The sequence below is a fragment of the Rhinoraja longicauda genome, chromosome 28 (genome assembly GCF_053455715.1).
Source record: "Rhinoraja longicauda isolate Sanriku21f chromosome 28, sRhiLon1.1, whole genome shotgun sequence".
NCBI classification, from domain to species: Eukaryota; Metazoa; Chordata; class Chondrichthyes; order Rajiformes; family Arhynchobatidae; genus Rhinoraja; species Rhinoraja longicauda.
In genome coordinates, this window is record NC_135980.1 from 17,737,536 (window position 1) to 17,753,252 (window position 15,717).

At 51.4% G+C, this 15,717-nt stretch overlaps 1 protein-coding gene across 7 annotated transcripts in view; it reads right to left on the reverse strand.

Moving 5' to 3' along the window:
* Positions 1-15,717, reverse strand: part of ncanb (neurocan b) — a 103,247-nt gene that overhangs the window by 55,067 nt on the left and 32,463 nt on the right. For 5 of the 7 annotated variants that reach the window (XM_078423919.1, XM_078423920.1, XM_078423917.1 and 2 more), the window contains 2 exons: positions 9,908-9,987; positions 7,234-7,638 (listed from right to left, as the gene is read on the reverse strand). In XM_078423919.1, coding sequence (XP_078280045.1) covers positions 7,234-7,638; positions 9,908-9,987 — 485 coding nt within the window. The remainder of the gene's footprint in view (positions 1-7,233; positions 7,639-9,907; positions 9,988-15,717) is intronic. The other 2 variants (XM_078423918.1, XM_078423924.1) reach the window with 1 other exon arrangement.

The window sequence follows — 15,717 nt, forward strand, 5'->3', positions numbered from 1 at the left end:
TTTACAGGTTAATTGGCTTCTGGTAAATATAAATTGTCCCTAGCGTGTAGGATAGTGCTAGTGTAGACAGTGATCGCTGGCTGGCATGGACTTGGTGGGCTGAAGGGCCTGTTTCCATGCTGTATTTCTTAAGTCTAAAGTCTAAAGTAACATGGAAGACCAACTCAGTCATCGCCATTTGCAAGCCAGGGCTGGACTGGACAGTGAACAGCAGAGGTGCAGTGGGTAGTGTGAACTAGCTACACAGAGACGCCTCTGGACCTGACCTCACCAGACTGCTGAAGTACCAGTCTATGATAGCCTTATTGGAGTGACCTGCACCCATCCCAAGTTCCCATCAACACACCCTCCATCAGCTCGCTTAAAAGCCTCTTAAATGGTTTAGAAGTGGAATCGATGAGGCAGCAGCAGCGGAAATGTTCACCATTATCCCTAGCCCCGCAAATCTCACACTCCACTCTTCCATCAGACCAAGGGACCTCCTCGGTGCAGTGAGCCCAGCGAGTTGCAGTGAGCTTCCCCAGTGCCAGAAACAAGGTGCCCACTGAGGGGTCACCTGCAAACAGCAGAAGCAGCAAGCAAGAGACCGCACTAACAATCCCACACCCCCTCAACAAGTCAGGCCTGGGTTGGGGTTGGATTAAAAAACAACTAACACCAGCCACATCAAAGCAATGGCCAAGAAAGCACACCAACGTCTCTACTTCCTTAAAAGACATTGGAAGTTTGACATGCCCACAACAACCCTCACCAATTTCTACGGATGGATCTTAGAAAGCATTTTTTCAGGATGCATCACAGCATGGTTTAGGAACAGCTCCATCCAATACCTCAAGAAATTGCAGAGGGGTGGGAAGGTAGCATAGACCATCACGCAAACCAACCTCCGTTCCATTGACTCCATCTACATTTCACGCTGCCTCAGCAAGACCACCTGCATAATCAAGGACCATTCTCACCCCAGTCACTCCATCTTTTTCTCTCTCCCTTCAGTCAAGAGGTACAGAAGTTTGAAAATGCATACTTCCAGATTCAGGGACAGTTTCTTCCCAGCTGTTATTAGGCAACTGAACCACCCTCTCACCAACTAGGGAGCAATCCTGACCTCCCAACTACCTCATTGGAGACCTTCAAATTATCTTTAATTGGACATTACTGGATGAGGACTTTATTCCTTGGAGTGCAGGAAGGTAGGTAATCTTATAGAGGTGAATAGGATCATGAAAGGAATAGATAGGATGAATGCACAGAGTTTTTTTATCATGAGTAAGGAATCATGAACCAGAGGACATGGGTTTAAAGTGAGAGGGGAAAGATTAAACAGGAACCTGAGGGACAACTTTCTCACACACAGGGTGGTAGGAATATGGAATGAGCTACCAGAGAAGGTAGTTGGGGCAGGTACAATAACAATATTTAGAAGACCTTTGGATAGGTGCATTGATCGGAAATATTTAGAGGGATAAGGGCCAAATGTGGGCAGGTGGGACTAGTGTAGATGGGGCATCATTGTCGGCATTTGCAAGTTGGGCCATGTTGTATGACTCTATGGCTATGACAAACACTGGCAACTGAAGCGCAAATTGCACAAATTAATTAATTAAAGTAGACTGGCTGTGAAGATCATTTCTCACCAAAGGCATGTTAAGCAATGAGCTGCTGATGTGAACCATATTATCTGTGTCTCGGCTGACAGCTTTTTCTCAGCTCAGGCATCACACCTGCAGATGGGTGGAAGACAAGCAAGGACTGGACAGGCAGAGAGGGGGTGACAGAGATTCCCAACACCACAAGGATAGTGAAGGCAAATCCTGGCCTCGCTGTGTGCTGAGAGAGCAGCAGATAAGACTGACGCAAATGGGGTAATGAGAGGAACGGCTCTGGGAGTGCCAGCCTGGTGGCCGACCTGACCTTGCAATCAATGTTCATCCGTGTGTCTAAGAAAAGGTAGGTCAGAGCTAACATATTTGCCCCTTTAGTGAGCAGCTGAACTGAGGTGAAGGAGGGAAGGAACTGACTCCAGAGTAGCGGTAGAGCTGCTGCCTCACAGCACCAAGACCCGGGTTCAATCCAGACTACGGGTGCTGTCTGTGTGGAGTTTGTACGTTTAGAGATACAGCATGGAAACAGGCCTTTTGCCCCAACTAGTCTGTGCTGACCAGCAATCATCCACACACTACCTCTATCCTAAACAATAGGGACAAGTTACAATTTGCAAAAAACAATTAACCTTGAAACCTGTATGTCTTTTGGGAATTTGAGAGGAAACCGGAGCACCTGGAGAAAACCCGCGTGGTCACAGGGAGAACTCCATAAAGACAGCACCTGTAGTCAGGATCGAACCTGAACCAAACATCTGGCGCTGTAAGACAGCCACTCTACCGCTGCCCATGTTCTCGCTGTGACCATGTGGGTTTTTTGGCTTCTGTGAATTGCCCCAAATGTGTAGTAAATGGAACTAGTGTACAGGTCGATGTGGACTCAGTGGCTGAAGGGCCTGTTTTCACACTCCAACACTAAACAAAACTAAAAGTACTCTCAAACCAAAGCACGGGACAAAAACTGAGAAGGAGAGACAGAAAAGGACTGAGAAACTGGAGGGGAACAATGGTTAGGGAAATAACAAAAAGGAAGTCAAGCTGTGCTCAGTACATTCCAGAGTGCATGGATGGTTGTGCCTGCACCAACATACCAAGGTGGCTCCAGGCTGCCTGCAGCTCAACATTACAGCCCATATAGACGCACGGATTAATGATGAGCAAATCAAACAGCTTCATGTCTGAGCAACGGGGGGTTCAGACAAGGTGGAGACAGCAATGAAAAAGGAGAGAGGGAATATTGGTCAAAGAAACAATGGCTGAGGGAAGTGATAATGTTTTAGACAGAACATTAAATGAGGGTCACAAAACCAATTACCCCTCTGGGGGCAGTGATAGTGGGGGATAACAATTACCTCCCAGGGACACATGGATAGTTGGGATTTCAATCCCTATTTGTCTGTGCACACCCCTGCCTGTGTACACCTCTGCCTGTGTACACCCCTGTCTGTGTACACCCCTGTCTGTGTACACCCCTGTCTGTGTACACCCCTGCCTGTGGCCAACCCTGCCTGTGTACACCCCTGCCTGTGTACACCCCTGCCTGTGTACACCTCTGCCTGTGTACACCCCTGTCTGTGTACACCCCTGTCTGTGTACACCCCTGTCTGTGTACACCCCTGCCTGTGGCCAACCCTGCCTGTGTACACCCCTGCCTGTGTACACACCTGACTGTGGCCACCCCTGCCTGTGGCCACCCCTGCCTGTGTACACCCCTGCCTGTGTACACCCCTGCTTGAGTACACCCCTGCCTGTGTACATCACTGACTGTGGCCACCCCTGCCTGTGTACACCCCTGCCTGTGTACACCCCTGCCTGTGGCCAACCCTGCCTGTGCCCAAACCCTGCCTGTGGCCAACCCTGCCTGTGGCCACCCCTGCCTGTGCCCCCCCCCCCCCCCCCCCCGCTGCCTGTGTACACCCCTGTCTGTGTACACCCCTGCCTGTGGCCAACCCTGCCTGTGTACACCCCTGCCTGTGTACACCCCTGCCTGTGTACACCCCTGCCTGTGTACAACCCCTGCCTGTGTACACCCCTGCCTGTGTACACCCCTGCCTGTGTACACCCCTGCCTGTGTACACCCCTGCCTGTGTACACCCCTGCCTGTGTACACCCCTGTCTGTGTACACCCCTGCCTGTGTACACCCCTGCCTGTGTACACCCCTGCCTGTGTACACCCCTGTCTGTGTACACCCCTGACTGTGGCCACCCCTTCCTGTGTACACCCCTGCCTGTGTACAACCCTGCCTGTGTACACCCCTGCCTGTGTACACACCTGACTGTGGCCACCCCTGCCTGTGGCCACCCCTGCCTGTGTACACCCCTGCCTGTGTACACCCCTGCTTGAGTACACCCCTGCCTGTGTACATCACTGACTGTGGCCACCCCTGCCTGTGTACACCCCTGCCTGTGTACACCCCTGCCTGTGGCCAACCCTGCCTGTGCCCAAACCCTGCCTGTGGCCAACCCTGCCTGTGGCCACCCCTGCCTGTGCCCCCCCCCCCCCCCCCCCGCTGCCTGTGTACACCCCTGTCTGTGTACACCCCTGCCTGTGGCCAACCCTGCCTGTGTACACCCCTGCCTGTGTACACCCCTGCCTGTGTACAACCCCTGCCTGTGTACACCCCTGCCTGTGTACACCCCTGCCTGTGTACACCCCTGCCTGTGTACACCCCTGCCTGTGTACACCCCTGCCTGTGTACACCCCTGTCTGTGTACACCCCTGCCTGTGTACACCCCTGCCTGTGTACACCCCTGCCTGTGTACACCCCTGTCTGTGTACACCCCTGACTGTGGCCACCCCTTCCTGTGTACACCCCTGCCTGTGTACACCCCTGCCTGTGTACACCCCTGACTGTGGCCACCCCTGCCTGTGTACACCTCTGCCTGTGGCCACCCCTGCCTGTGTACAACCCTGCCTGTGTACACCCCTAGCTGTGTACACCCCTGCCTGTGGCCACTTCAGCCTGTGCCCCCCCCCCAGCCTGTGTACACCCCTGCCTGTGGCCACCGCTGCCTGTGCCCCCCCCAACCCCCCCCTGCCTGTGCCCCCCCCCACCCCACCCCCCCTGCCTGTGCCCCCCCCAACCCCTCCCCCTGCCTGTGCCCCAACCCCCCCCCCCCCCCCCCCCCCGCCTGTGGCCACCCCTGCCTTTGGCCACCCCTGGCTGTGCCCCCCCAACCCCCCCCTGCCTGTGCCCCCCCCACCCCCCCCCCCTGCCTGTGCCCCCCCCAACCCCCCCTGCCTGTGCCCCCCCCCCTGCCTGTGCACACCCCTGCCTGTGCCCCCCCCACCCCCCCTGCCTGTGGCCACCCCTGCCTGTGCACACCCCTGCCTGTGTACAGCCCTGTCTAGATCCATCGTTGTCTGTTGACTTTAAGCAGAGTGGGCTGTATCCAGGAAACAGTGGGGACAGTCTGCAGTTCACATTCTCACTCTCCGCCTCTGTACACAGTGCTTGCAATATGCGCCGCTAATAAAATGCCCTGGTTTGTACAGTGTTGCAGGCAGCATTAACTGCAGTGCTGTGGATGGGGCATTTTATTCAGATAGCGGTGCACACAGGCAGGGCCGTACACAGGCAGGGCCGTACACAGGCAGGGCCGTACACAGGCAGGGCCGTACACAGGCAGGGCCGTACACAGGCAGGGCCGTACACAGGCAGGGCCGTACACAGGCAGGGCCGTACACAGGCAGGGCCGTACACAGGCAGGGCCGTACACAGGCTGGGATGTACACAGGCTGGGGTGTACACTGAGGATTTATGCTATACCTCAATGTGAGTGATCAGCATTAGATGGGCGGTGATGCCACCCATCGCCAGTCATGCCAAGTTGTGAAGACCCTGGCAGGCTCTGCCAGCTGTGTGGTCTGGTGCCGTGGAGAGAGACACGCAACCAGCTACAAGGGCAGAGGCTGCAGCGAGCGGCGTTTGACGGTCAGACCCCTTCCCCGGGAATATCTCCCGTCCCATCGACCCAGAACACGCATCCTTTACATGAAACGTGTGGCCCGCTGGTTGCCATGAGCTGCTGTAGCTGGTTGCCGCGGTTACCAGAGAACAGTTTTTCACCCCTCTGACAGCATGTGTGGCACTGAGGGGCTGCGACGGTGAAAATGCAACCGGCCGCGTTGTATTTACAAGCGCCGTGGGGTCGCTGGAGATAACGGGGCAGCTTGCAGTGGGGGGAGGGGGTCCTGTTGCTGGCTGGAGAGGGGTTCCCCACAGAGGAAGGGACGGCCACACTGTAGCAGAACATCTAGCAATGCACTGGGGGGTTGGGGAGGGTGGGATGTGGGTGGGGGCAGAGGCGGTGGGGAGGGCGGTCGGCGTGGCAGGGGGTCAAAAGCCGCTTTATATTCTGCAGATGGTGCACACAGTAATCACTGCACAGTGCTGCGGGATAAATATGTAGGCGGTATGAATCATACGTGTTAGAAGTCCAGGCCTCCCTATATGATAATCCAGGGAATTATAGGCCGGCGAGCCTCACCTCAGTGACAGGGAGGGTATTGCAGAAAATTTGAGGCGATGGGATTTACTCTGGAGGAGAATGGGTTAATTTAGAATGGAGAATTGGGCATTAACGCAGCAGTTTGTTAAGGGTTTGGGGCCTTAGTTTAGTTTATGTTAGAGATACAATGTGGAAATAGGCCCTTTGGCCCACCAAGACCAAGCCGACCAACCTTCACCCTTTCACCATTTGTCCTGTACATTAGGGGCAATTTACTGAAGACAATTAACCGATAAACCCCCAGATACTTGGAATGTGGGAGCACCTGGAGAAAACCCGTGCGGTCACAGGGAGAATGTATAACCTCTTTGCAAACAGCACCCCTAGTCAAAATTAAACCCAGGTCTCTGACGCAGCAATTCTACCGCTGTGCCACCCTGTTGCCCTGTAGGCTTGCTGTGTCACCCCGAACCCCTGACCGTACACTGGCACCAGAGTTAGCCATGAGACTTTGCGGGACCTCTGGATGTGAGGAATGTCACTGAGATACAGAATCCCTGCTTTATAAGTCATAGGAGCAGAATTATGCCATTCGGCCCTTGGTGTCTACTCTGCCACTCAATCAAGGCTGATCTATCTTTCCTTCTCCACCCCATTCTCCTGCCTTCTCCCCATAATCTTGCCACACTTATTCATCAAGAATCTGTCAATCACCGCCTTAAAAAATATCCAATGACTTGCAAGGCCCTCTCCATATTGCTGAGGACGCCAGGCGGTAGTGTTGCTGCCTCACAGCGTGAGGGACCTGGGTTTGATCCTGACTATGGGTGCTGTCTGTACACATTTTGTACGTTCTCCCTGTGACCGTGTGGGTTTTCCCAGGGTGCTCCGGTTTCCCCCCACACTCCAAAGGTTTGTAGGTTGATTCGCTTTGGTAAAAAGTGTAAATTGTCCCGAGTATGTAGGATAGTGCTGGTGTACAGGGATTGCTGGACTCACATCCGTGCTGTATCTGTAAACTAAACTAAAAGACTCGGCCTCCACAGCCATCCGTGGCAATGAATTCCACACATTCACCACCCTCCGACTAAAGACATTCCTCCTCACCTCCTTTCTAAAGCTACGTCAGGAGGTCTCACAGCTCAGGGTGACGGGCTGCTCTACCCCAGCAGGAACTCACCGGTAACGTGCAGCGGCACGGTATCCTGCTCATCGTCCATGCCCACCACCACCTCGCACTGATAGATGCCCGAGTCGCTGGCGCGGAGAGCCACCATCTCCAGGCTGGCGTTGTACTGGAACGGCCCGTAGGCCGGCAGGCTGGCCCGGCCCCGATAGGCCGGGTTGAGTTTCACCGTGTTGTTCTTGGCCACCAGGATGACCACTTCCTTCCTGCTGCCACCCTCCAGCGACACTTTGGTCCATTTGATCCGTGGGGTGTCGGGGAGCAGCGAGGGGTTGACGGGAGAACGTGGGAGCACCGAGAAAACGCAGGGCAGCAGCGCAGAGGCCGCTAGTTCCCGGTGAACCGGCTGGTGTAGGTCCTTCTTGATGCTCACTGCCTTCTCATACCTCTTGCCTGTTGCTGGGGGAAGTGAAGCAGAGTTAAAGGTGGAAGGGAGGTCTCTCCCACATTCTCCCACACAGTTTATTCCCCCCCCCCCCCCACCACGATGGAGATAACATTTCCAAAGTCTTCATTTTTATTGAAGGCAGGACCAACATTACCTTTAATGGACACAAAAAGCTGGAGTAACTCAGCCGGTCAGGCAGCATCTCTGGAGAAAAGTGATAGGTGACGTTTCGGGTTGAGACCCTTCAGCAGAAAGGGATGGGGAATGGGAGCAGAATGGGTTTGAGAGGGAAAGATAGATCAGTCATGATTGAATGGTGGAATAGACTTGATGGGCCAAATGGCCTGGTTCTGCTCCTATGACTTATAAAGCCTGACCAACTGAGTTACTCCAGCTTCTTGTGTCTGTCTTTGGTGTAAACCATCATCTGCAATTCCTTCTAACTAACACATCGTTTAAAGCCCTCAGCAATGCCTCCAGCACCACTCTGGGGCACCCTTTCCAGTGTCTTAGACCTTCCTGCACCACACTAAGTGGCTTCATTTGCACTGCGCCTACGAGGGTTGATGTGACTCTGTTGGGACGTTTGCAGTGATGAAGCCCTCCAGGTTGCATGACGCTGGATGCATGGAGCTGCCTGGTGTGACGGCTGGGAGCTGGGCAACCTACTGCCAGGACTGAAGGTAGGGGGTGAATTCAGTGAGGTTTCAGCTATAAAGTGTCCTATATAGCAGGGCATGGTAGGAGTGGCCAGAGTCCATTGAGAACTGCCTATGGAAAAAGTTGCCCAGTCCATCACCGGCTCTGACCTCCCCAGCATGGAAGGGATTTATCGGAATCGCTGCCTCAAAAAGGCAGCCAGCATCATCAAAGTCCCACACCATCCTGGCCACACACTCATTTCACCACTGCCATCGGGAAGAAGGTACAAGAGGCTGAAAACTGTAACGTCCAGGTTCAGGAACAGCTTCTTCTCTACAGCCATCAGGTTATTAAACACTACAACCTCAAATAAGCGCTGAACTACAATAGACTATTATTATTATTATTATTATTATTATTATTATTATTATTATTATTATTATTATTATTATTATTATTATTATTATTATTATTATTATTATTATTATTATTATTATTATTATTATTATTATTATTATTATTATTATTATTATTATTATTATTATTATTATTATTTACAGTGTACTATGTTTACATATTCTGTTGTGCTGCAGCAAGTATGAATTTCATTGTTCTATCTGGGACATATGACAATAAACCATTCTTGACTCTTGACTTGACTGGAGAGTCTGATGTTCTTGCATGGAATAAAATTATCAGTCTCATTGAAAGGTCAGGCTGACTTCTAATTAAATGAATTATTGTGTTTAATACCAATCTTTCTCCCATTGAGTGGCTTCAATGATGTGTCTACGCTGTGTGGCTGTAGGATAATTACTGCAGCATTTACAGCTTTACACAACTTTGGCATTCAGAGGTTGAGGGGAGGCCTGACAGAAGCAATAATAAGGTTATATATAAACTTGTACAGTTGTCATGATAGGGGATTTCCACTTTCCCAATATAGACAGGGACTGTCACGGTGCCAAGGGCTTAGATAGGGTGGAAATTGTCAAATATGTTCAGGAAAGTTTCCTCTGGCAATACGTAGAGGGCCCTATTCGGCAGAGGGCAAAGCTTGATCAACTCTTCGGGAAATGGGAAGTGGCAAATGACTAAATTGAACTAGCCGACTGGATAGTGAATTGCTGTCATAGAAGGATGCAAAGGGTAATGGTGGAAGTTTGTATCTCCGGTTGGAGGCATGTGATTAGTGGTATGCTGGCCCAATTGCTAGTTGTGGCTTATATCAATGATTTGGGTGGGAATGTAGAAGGCATGATTAGTATGTTTGCAGATGACACTGAAGTGGATGATATCGTAGATAGTGAAGATAGTTGTCAAAAATTACAGCAGGATCTTGATGTTGGATAAGTGGGCCGAGGAATGGTTAACGGTGTTTAATGCAGATAAGTACAAGATGTTGCATTTTAGGAAGTCAAACCAAGGCAGGACCTTCACAGTGAATGGCAGGGACCTGGAGAGTTGGAGAGCAGAGGGATCTCGGAGTGCAGGTACACTGTTCTTTGAAAGTGGCGTCACAGTTATATACTGTGGGTCACCGTGGGTCACCGTGGGGTCGCTCCTGTGATCACTCTGGGGGTTACTGTTGCAGTTTCGGGGCACCCGTATTTCCCCACCCGCACATTGAAAACCCACCTGTATCTGGCAGACCCTTGGCAGGTGCCCAGCAGAGGCTGATCCACGCGATGCAAAGCGATGCCTTCAGCATGCTGGTCCTGGAACAAGAGGGAGGAGATTGAAGTGTTTACTGAAGGTTTAATGGGTTGCGTCTGACTGAAGTGAACGAGTCCTGTCTTTGCGCATCTGCCCCAGGCAGCAGGCACCCACCATGACGGCATGACAGCCTGTAGCCTTTTTGCCAGCATCCCAACCGCTGCAAGCTGCAGGCAGTTGCGGGTATGGGCACTGGGGCCAGGGCAGCTCCGCACCCAACCAGCACAGCGAGCTCCAGCCGCACTCACTCGTATCACCTTGACAGCACCAGGAGAGTGACCCTCACCCAGGTTACAGTGGCCCCTGACCTGGGTCACCCTCCACAGCACCAGACCAGGGTCAATCGCACCGGGACAGACACACAAACACACACATGCATGTATAGTTATTTTAACAGACGAAAAGGTTGTTGACCGCTTCACAGAGATACAGATGCTAACCGCATCTGGGACTAGCCCACATCTGGCATTGAGCCGCACCTGGCACTGACCCACATCTGGCACTGACCCACACCTGGCACTGACCCACACCTGGCACTGACCCACACCTGGCACTGACCTACACCTGGCACTGACCCACACCTGACACTGACCCACACCTGGCACTGACCCACAGCTGGCACTGACCCACAGCTGGCACTGACCCACACCTGGCACTGACCCACACCTGGCACTGACCCACATCTGACACTGACCCACACCTGGCACTGACCCACACCTGGCACTGACCCACACCTGGCACTGACCCACACCTGGCACTGACCCACACCTGGCACTGACCCACACCTGGCACTGACCCACAGCTGGCACTGACCCACAGCTGGCACTGACCCACATCTGGCACTGACCCACATCTGGCACTGACCCACATCTGGCACTGACCCACATCTGGCACTGACCCACATCTGGCACTGACCCACATCTGGCACTGACCCACATCTGGCACTGACCCACATCTGGCACTGACCCACATCTGGCACTGACCCACATCTCACACTGACCCACATCTCACTCACACTGACCCACATCCGGCACTGACCCACATCTGGCACTGACCCACATCTGGCACTGATCCACATCTGGCACTGACCCACATCTGGCACTGACCCACATCTGGCACTGACCCACATCTCACACTGACCCATATCTCACACTGACCCACATTTGGCACTGACCCATCAGGCACTGGCCCACATCTGGTGATGACACTCATACACTGCTGACCCACATCTGTACTGACCCACATCTGGTACTGGCCCCACACATGGTATTCTCACATCTCACACTGACCCATATCTGGCACTGACCCACACCTGGCACTGACCCACAGCTGGCACTGACCCACAGCTGGCACTGACCCACATCTGACACTGACCCACAGCTGGCACTGGCCCACATCTGGTGATGACCCACATCTGGTGCTGACCCACATCAGGCAATTGGCCCACATCTGGAGATATAGGAACTGGTAACCAAATTTCAGTAACGGAAATGAGAGTTTAAGGTGTGAGGAGAGGGCCAGGGGGTACATAGAAAATAGAACAATACAACACAGGCACAGACTACAGAGAAAACACCCTCTCCAAGGCCTCCACATCATTCCTGTATGGGGCGACCAGATCCGCACACAAAACTCCAAACGTAGCCTAACTAAAGTTCTCTAAAGCTGGATCATAATTTCCTGACTCTTATACTCAGTGCCCTGACGTACAAAGGTAAGCATACCAGATGCCTTATTTACCACTTTATCTACTTTTGCCACTTTTAGGGAGTTATGGACTAGAACCCCAAAATCCCTTTGTACATTAATACTGTATTAAGATCTTGCTATTAACTGGATACTTTCTCTTCACTTTTGACCTCCTAAAGTGCAACAGATCACACTTGCTCAGGTAACGAGAAGATTCCTGAATCCAAGGTTTGGGCAGCAGGTCACAGTGTGACGTATCCTGTATCCGGTGACTGCTGATCAATAAATATTGAATCCCACTACAACAGTTGGAGACGTTGCGTACAAATGGTGAAGATAAACAGGAACATAAATCTCGTTTCAATGTGTGGCTAGACTGTGTGTGAAAGCCACTTGGCTCATTGACGTCCTCTGTGAGGGAATTTGAAATCTATCCCCAGCCTGACTGACAGTGACTGCATGAGCAAGCAATGGAAGAGACCTTTGGCCACTCTCTGCATTAGTTGAGCAACTCAGTTGAAGTGACATTGAGGGACGGGATTGCCAAGGAACAAGGAACAAGACGAGTAACTCTAAAATCACAGCCAGTGACAGAAATACATAGAACATAACAGCACAGCACACAAACAGGCCCTTCGGGCCACTATGTCTGTGCCAAACATAATGCCAAGTCCATCACCTACCTTACTGCATATAACCCATATTCGTCCGTATCCAAATACCTATCTTTGGATGCGGAGGGACATGGGTTATGGGCAGTAAGATAAATGCTGGAGTAACTCAGCGGATCAAGCAGCATCTCTAGAGTAAAAGGATAGGTGACATTTCAGGTCTCTCCTTTTCCATCTGCCTATCCAAATGTCTTTTAAAATGTCACTAAAGTTTCTGTTTCAACCACCACCCTGGCAGTGTATTCCAGGCACTTGCCACCCTCTGTGTAAAAAAATGACACCTCACATCTCTTTTAAACCTTATCCCTCTCACCTTAAACCTATGTCCTCTAGTATTTAATTTTTCCATCCTGGAAAAAATCATTTCTATCTACCCTATATATGTCTCTCATAATTGTATCTACTTCTAACAGGCCTTCCCGCAACCTCCAGCATTCCAGAGAAAACAATCCCTCTGACCAACCTCTCCCTGTAGCTAATACCCCGCAAATCCAGGCATCATTCTGTAAACCTCCTCTGTACCTTTTGCAAAGCCTCCACACCCTTCCTGTAATGGGGTGCCCAGAACTGCACACAATATTCCAAATGAGGCCTAAACAAAGTACTATAAAGCTGCATCATGACTTCCGGGCTGTTATATTCAGTGGCTGTAGTGTTTCTAATGGTAACTGTACTTTTAAGATGGCATATATGAATCATGTGATATATTCATATTTTATCACTTCGTGAATAAGGGTCTGAGTATGTGCAGTGTACTTTTGTAAAAAATAAAGAAGGCCCTTACTGGTAATTGCTTAACTGAAACTTATGTTTGTTTCTGTCTGCATGCCACCACTGTAATACCAGTCTCTATGTTGCAGCAAACTCAGACTGTCTGACCTTTCACCGTAAAACATTCCTGCCTATTCTAGGTCTTAATCTGTTAAATTTTCTCTGAACTATTTCCAACAAGTTAACATCCATCCTTGAAGGAGAGCAGTACTCCAGATGTGGTCTCGCCAGACGTGGTCTCTAACTGTAGTGTAACCTCTCTACTTCAGGGTCTCAGCTTCACATCTCATTTGAATGGAGTATCTCACACCTCACGTATAATCCAGAAAGTCATCATCTCCGCCTACGCCACTACTTGGTGAAAGTAAGCCCCGAGGGAACTGGTCACATGTGGCTGCGTAGATTTTGTAAAACATAAACTTAGATAAAACTTCCATGGAAAGTTTGAAGGTAAAATTAAACTGCTTGTCCAGTCTCAGGAGAACAGTGGTGCCCCGTGTCACTGCTGAATGAAACACCCTAAACCGGTTTACAGATCCGAGCACTAAACAATCTATTTTTTAAAAGTTCTTTGCTTAATGTAATGTCAGTGTCAGGATGTCATTCTTTAGACTTTAGACTTTAGAAATACAGCGCGCAAACAGGCCCTTCAGCCCCCCCCCCCCCCACCCCCCCCCCCCACCCCCCCCCCCCCCCCCCAGTCCGCGCCGACCAGCGATCACCCACACACTAGCATTATCCGAAACACTAGGGACAATTTACAATTGTATTGAAGCCAATTAACCTACAACCCTGCACTTCTTTGGAGTGTGGGAGAAAACCGGAACACCTGGAGAAAACCCACGCGGTCACAGGGAGAACATATAACCTCCATACAGACAGCACCCAAGGTCACCGCTGTGCCACCGTGCTGCCCATGTTGGCCATCTGTGACTGCTTCGTGCTGAGGTTTTGTGAGGCCGTTTTAGAGTGCAGAGAGGGGCAGTTACATTGTCAGGATGGGTAAGGGGCACCTTTGCTCCTGGGTATTAGTGAAACCGGCCGGTTTTATGGAAATCAAAACAAGTGCAGATGCTGGAAACCTGAAATAAAAACAGAAACTGCTTGAAACACTCAGCGGGTCAGGCGGCATCTGTGGAGTGAGAAACAGAGTGAACGACTCCAGTTCTGGTGAAGGGTCTTTGAGGCAGATGCTGCCGGACCCACCAAGAGTTCCTCGCATGTACATAGGTTCATACGTTATAGGAGCAGAATTAGGCCATCCGGCCCATGAAGTCTACTCTGCCATTCAATCATGGCTGATCTCTCTTTCCTTCTCAACCCCATTCTCTTGCCTTCTCTCCATAACCCCCTGACACCCATAGCTAATCAAGAATTTATCAATCTCCACCTTCGAAATATCCATTGATAGCCTCCACGGCTTTCTGTCGCAATGAATTCGAGATTCACCACCCTCTGACTCAGTAAATTCCTCCTCGTCTCCTTTCTAAAGGTACGTCCTTTTAGTCTGAGGCTATGGCCTCTGGACCTAGACTCTCCCACTAGTGGAAACATCCTCTCCACATCCACTTTATGCAGTCCTTTCACTATTGGGTAAGCTGTTGTAAGTAATGTCTGGCTTTTATTTTGTCCTCTGCGTTTATGCTACATGCATACGCACAGACTGGTGATGAGGCACCGCCCTCCTGACACTGACAGGGGGTTTAAGCTCACCTTCCAAACTCTCCATGAGAGTTCCATCAAAGTCTATTGTCTACAGCGTTCACTCATCAGCAAGTGCCCAGTTCCCCTGGGCATTACTTTGCCAGCCTTCCGCTGATCAGATGCATACAGCGATGTAGAAAAGTGGCAGTGAGGAGAGAGATGATATTTTGACCTAAGACATTTAGCAGAGGCCCCTTCAGTCCTTTCAGGTGGATTGAGAGTCCACATGGACCACCCACCCACCAAGATCCACCTTATCACCAGTGCCTACGGGAACCACCCACTCCGGGATAGCCCACATCCCTTGCCCGCCCACCCGGTGCCACTACATCACCAAACATGTGTCATCATTTCGCCCCTCCCCACCACCACACCTCCATCCCCAGGAACAACCGCCCATCAGGTCCAGCACATGGAACACCCGCCTGCCCGCCAGGAGTCACGGTATCACTAGCGCCACCAGGAACCACTGGCAGCTCCCCCCACCCCACAGGGACCAGCACGCTGTCTGCCGCCCGCTGGGAACCAGCACCCACCCCAACCACAGGGCACACTGCCCAGTCCCTGGGACCGGCATGTGGACCACCCTCCCCGGGGACCACCACTCCCCTGGTCCAGCGCACTCGCTGGCCGTCCGATCTGATATTTTGGCAACGACCACATTCCAATGAATCGAACAACAAAAAGAGTTTTTTCAGAAGTGTCCGGGTTTTCGTGAGGTCAGAGTTGGGATCCAGCTTGTCCCGAGCCCACAAGGGGGGGGCTGCAGAATCCGACCCATCTTTCTATTTCAGCGAGTAGTGTTCACATATTCGCCGAGCACTGACACAATAACCTCACCTGACATCAGCAAGACGACCTGGTGGTTGCTGCAAGCAAGGGACATGTACACAACAT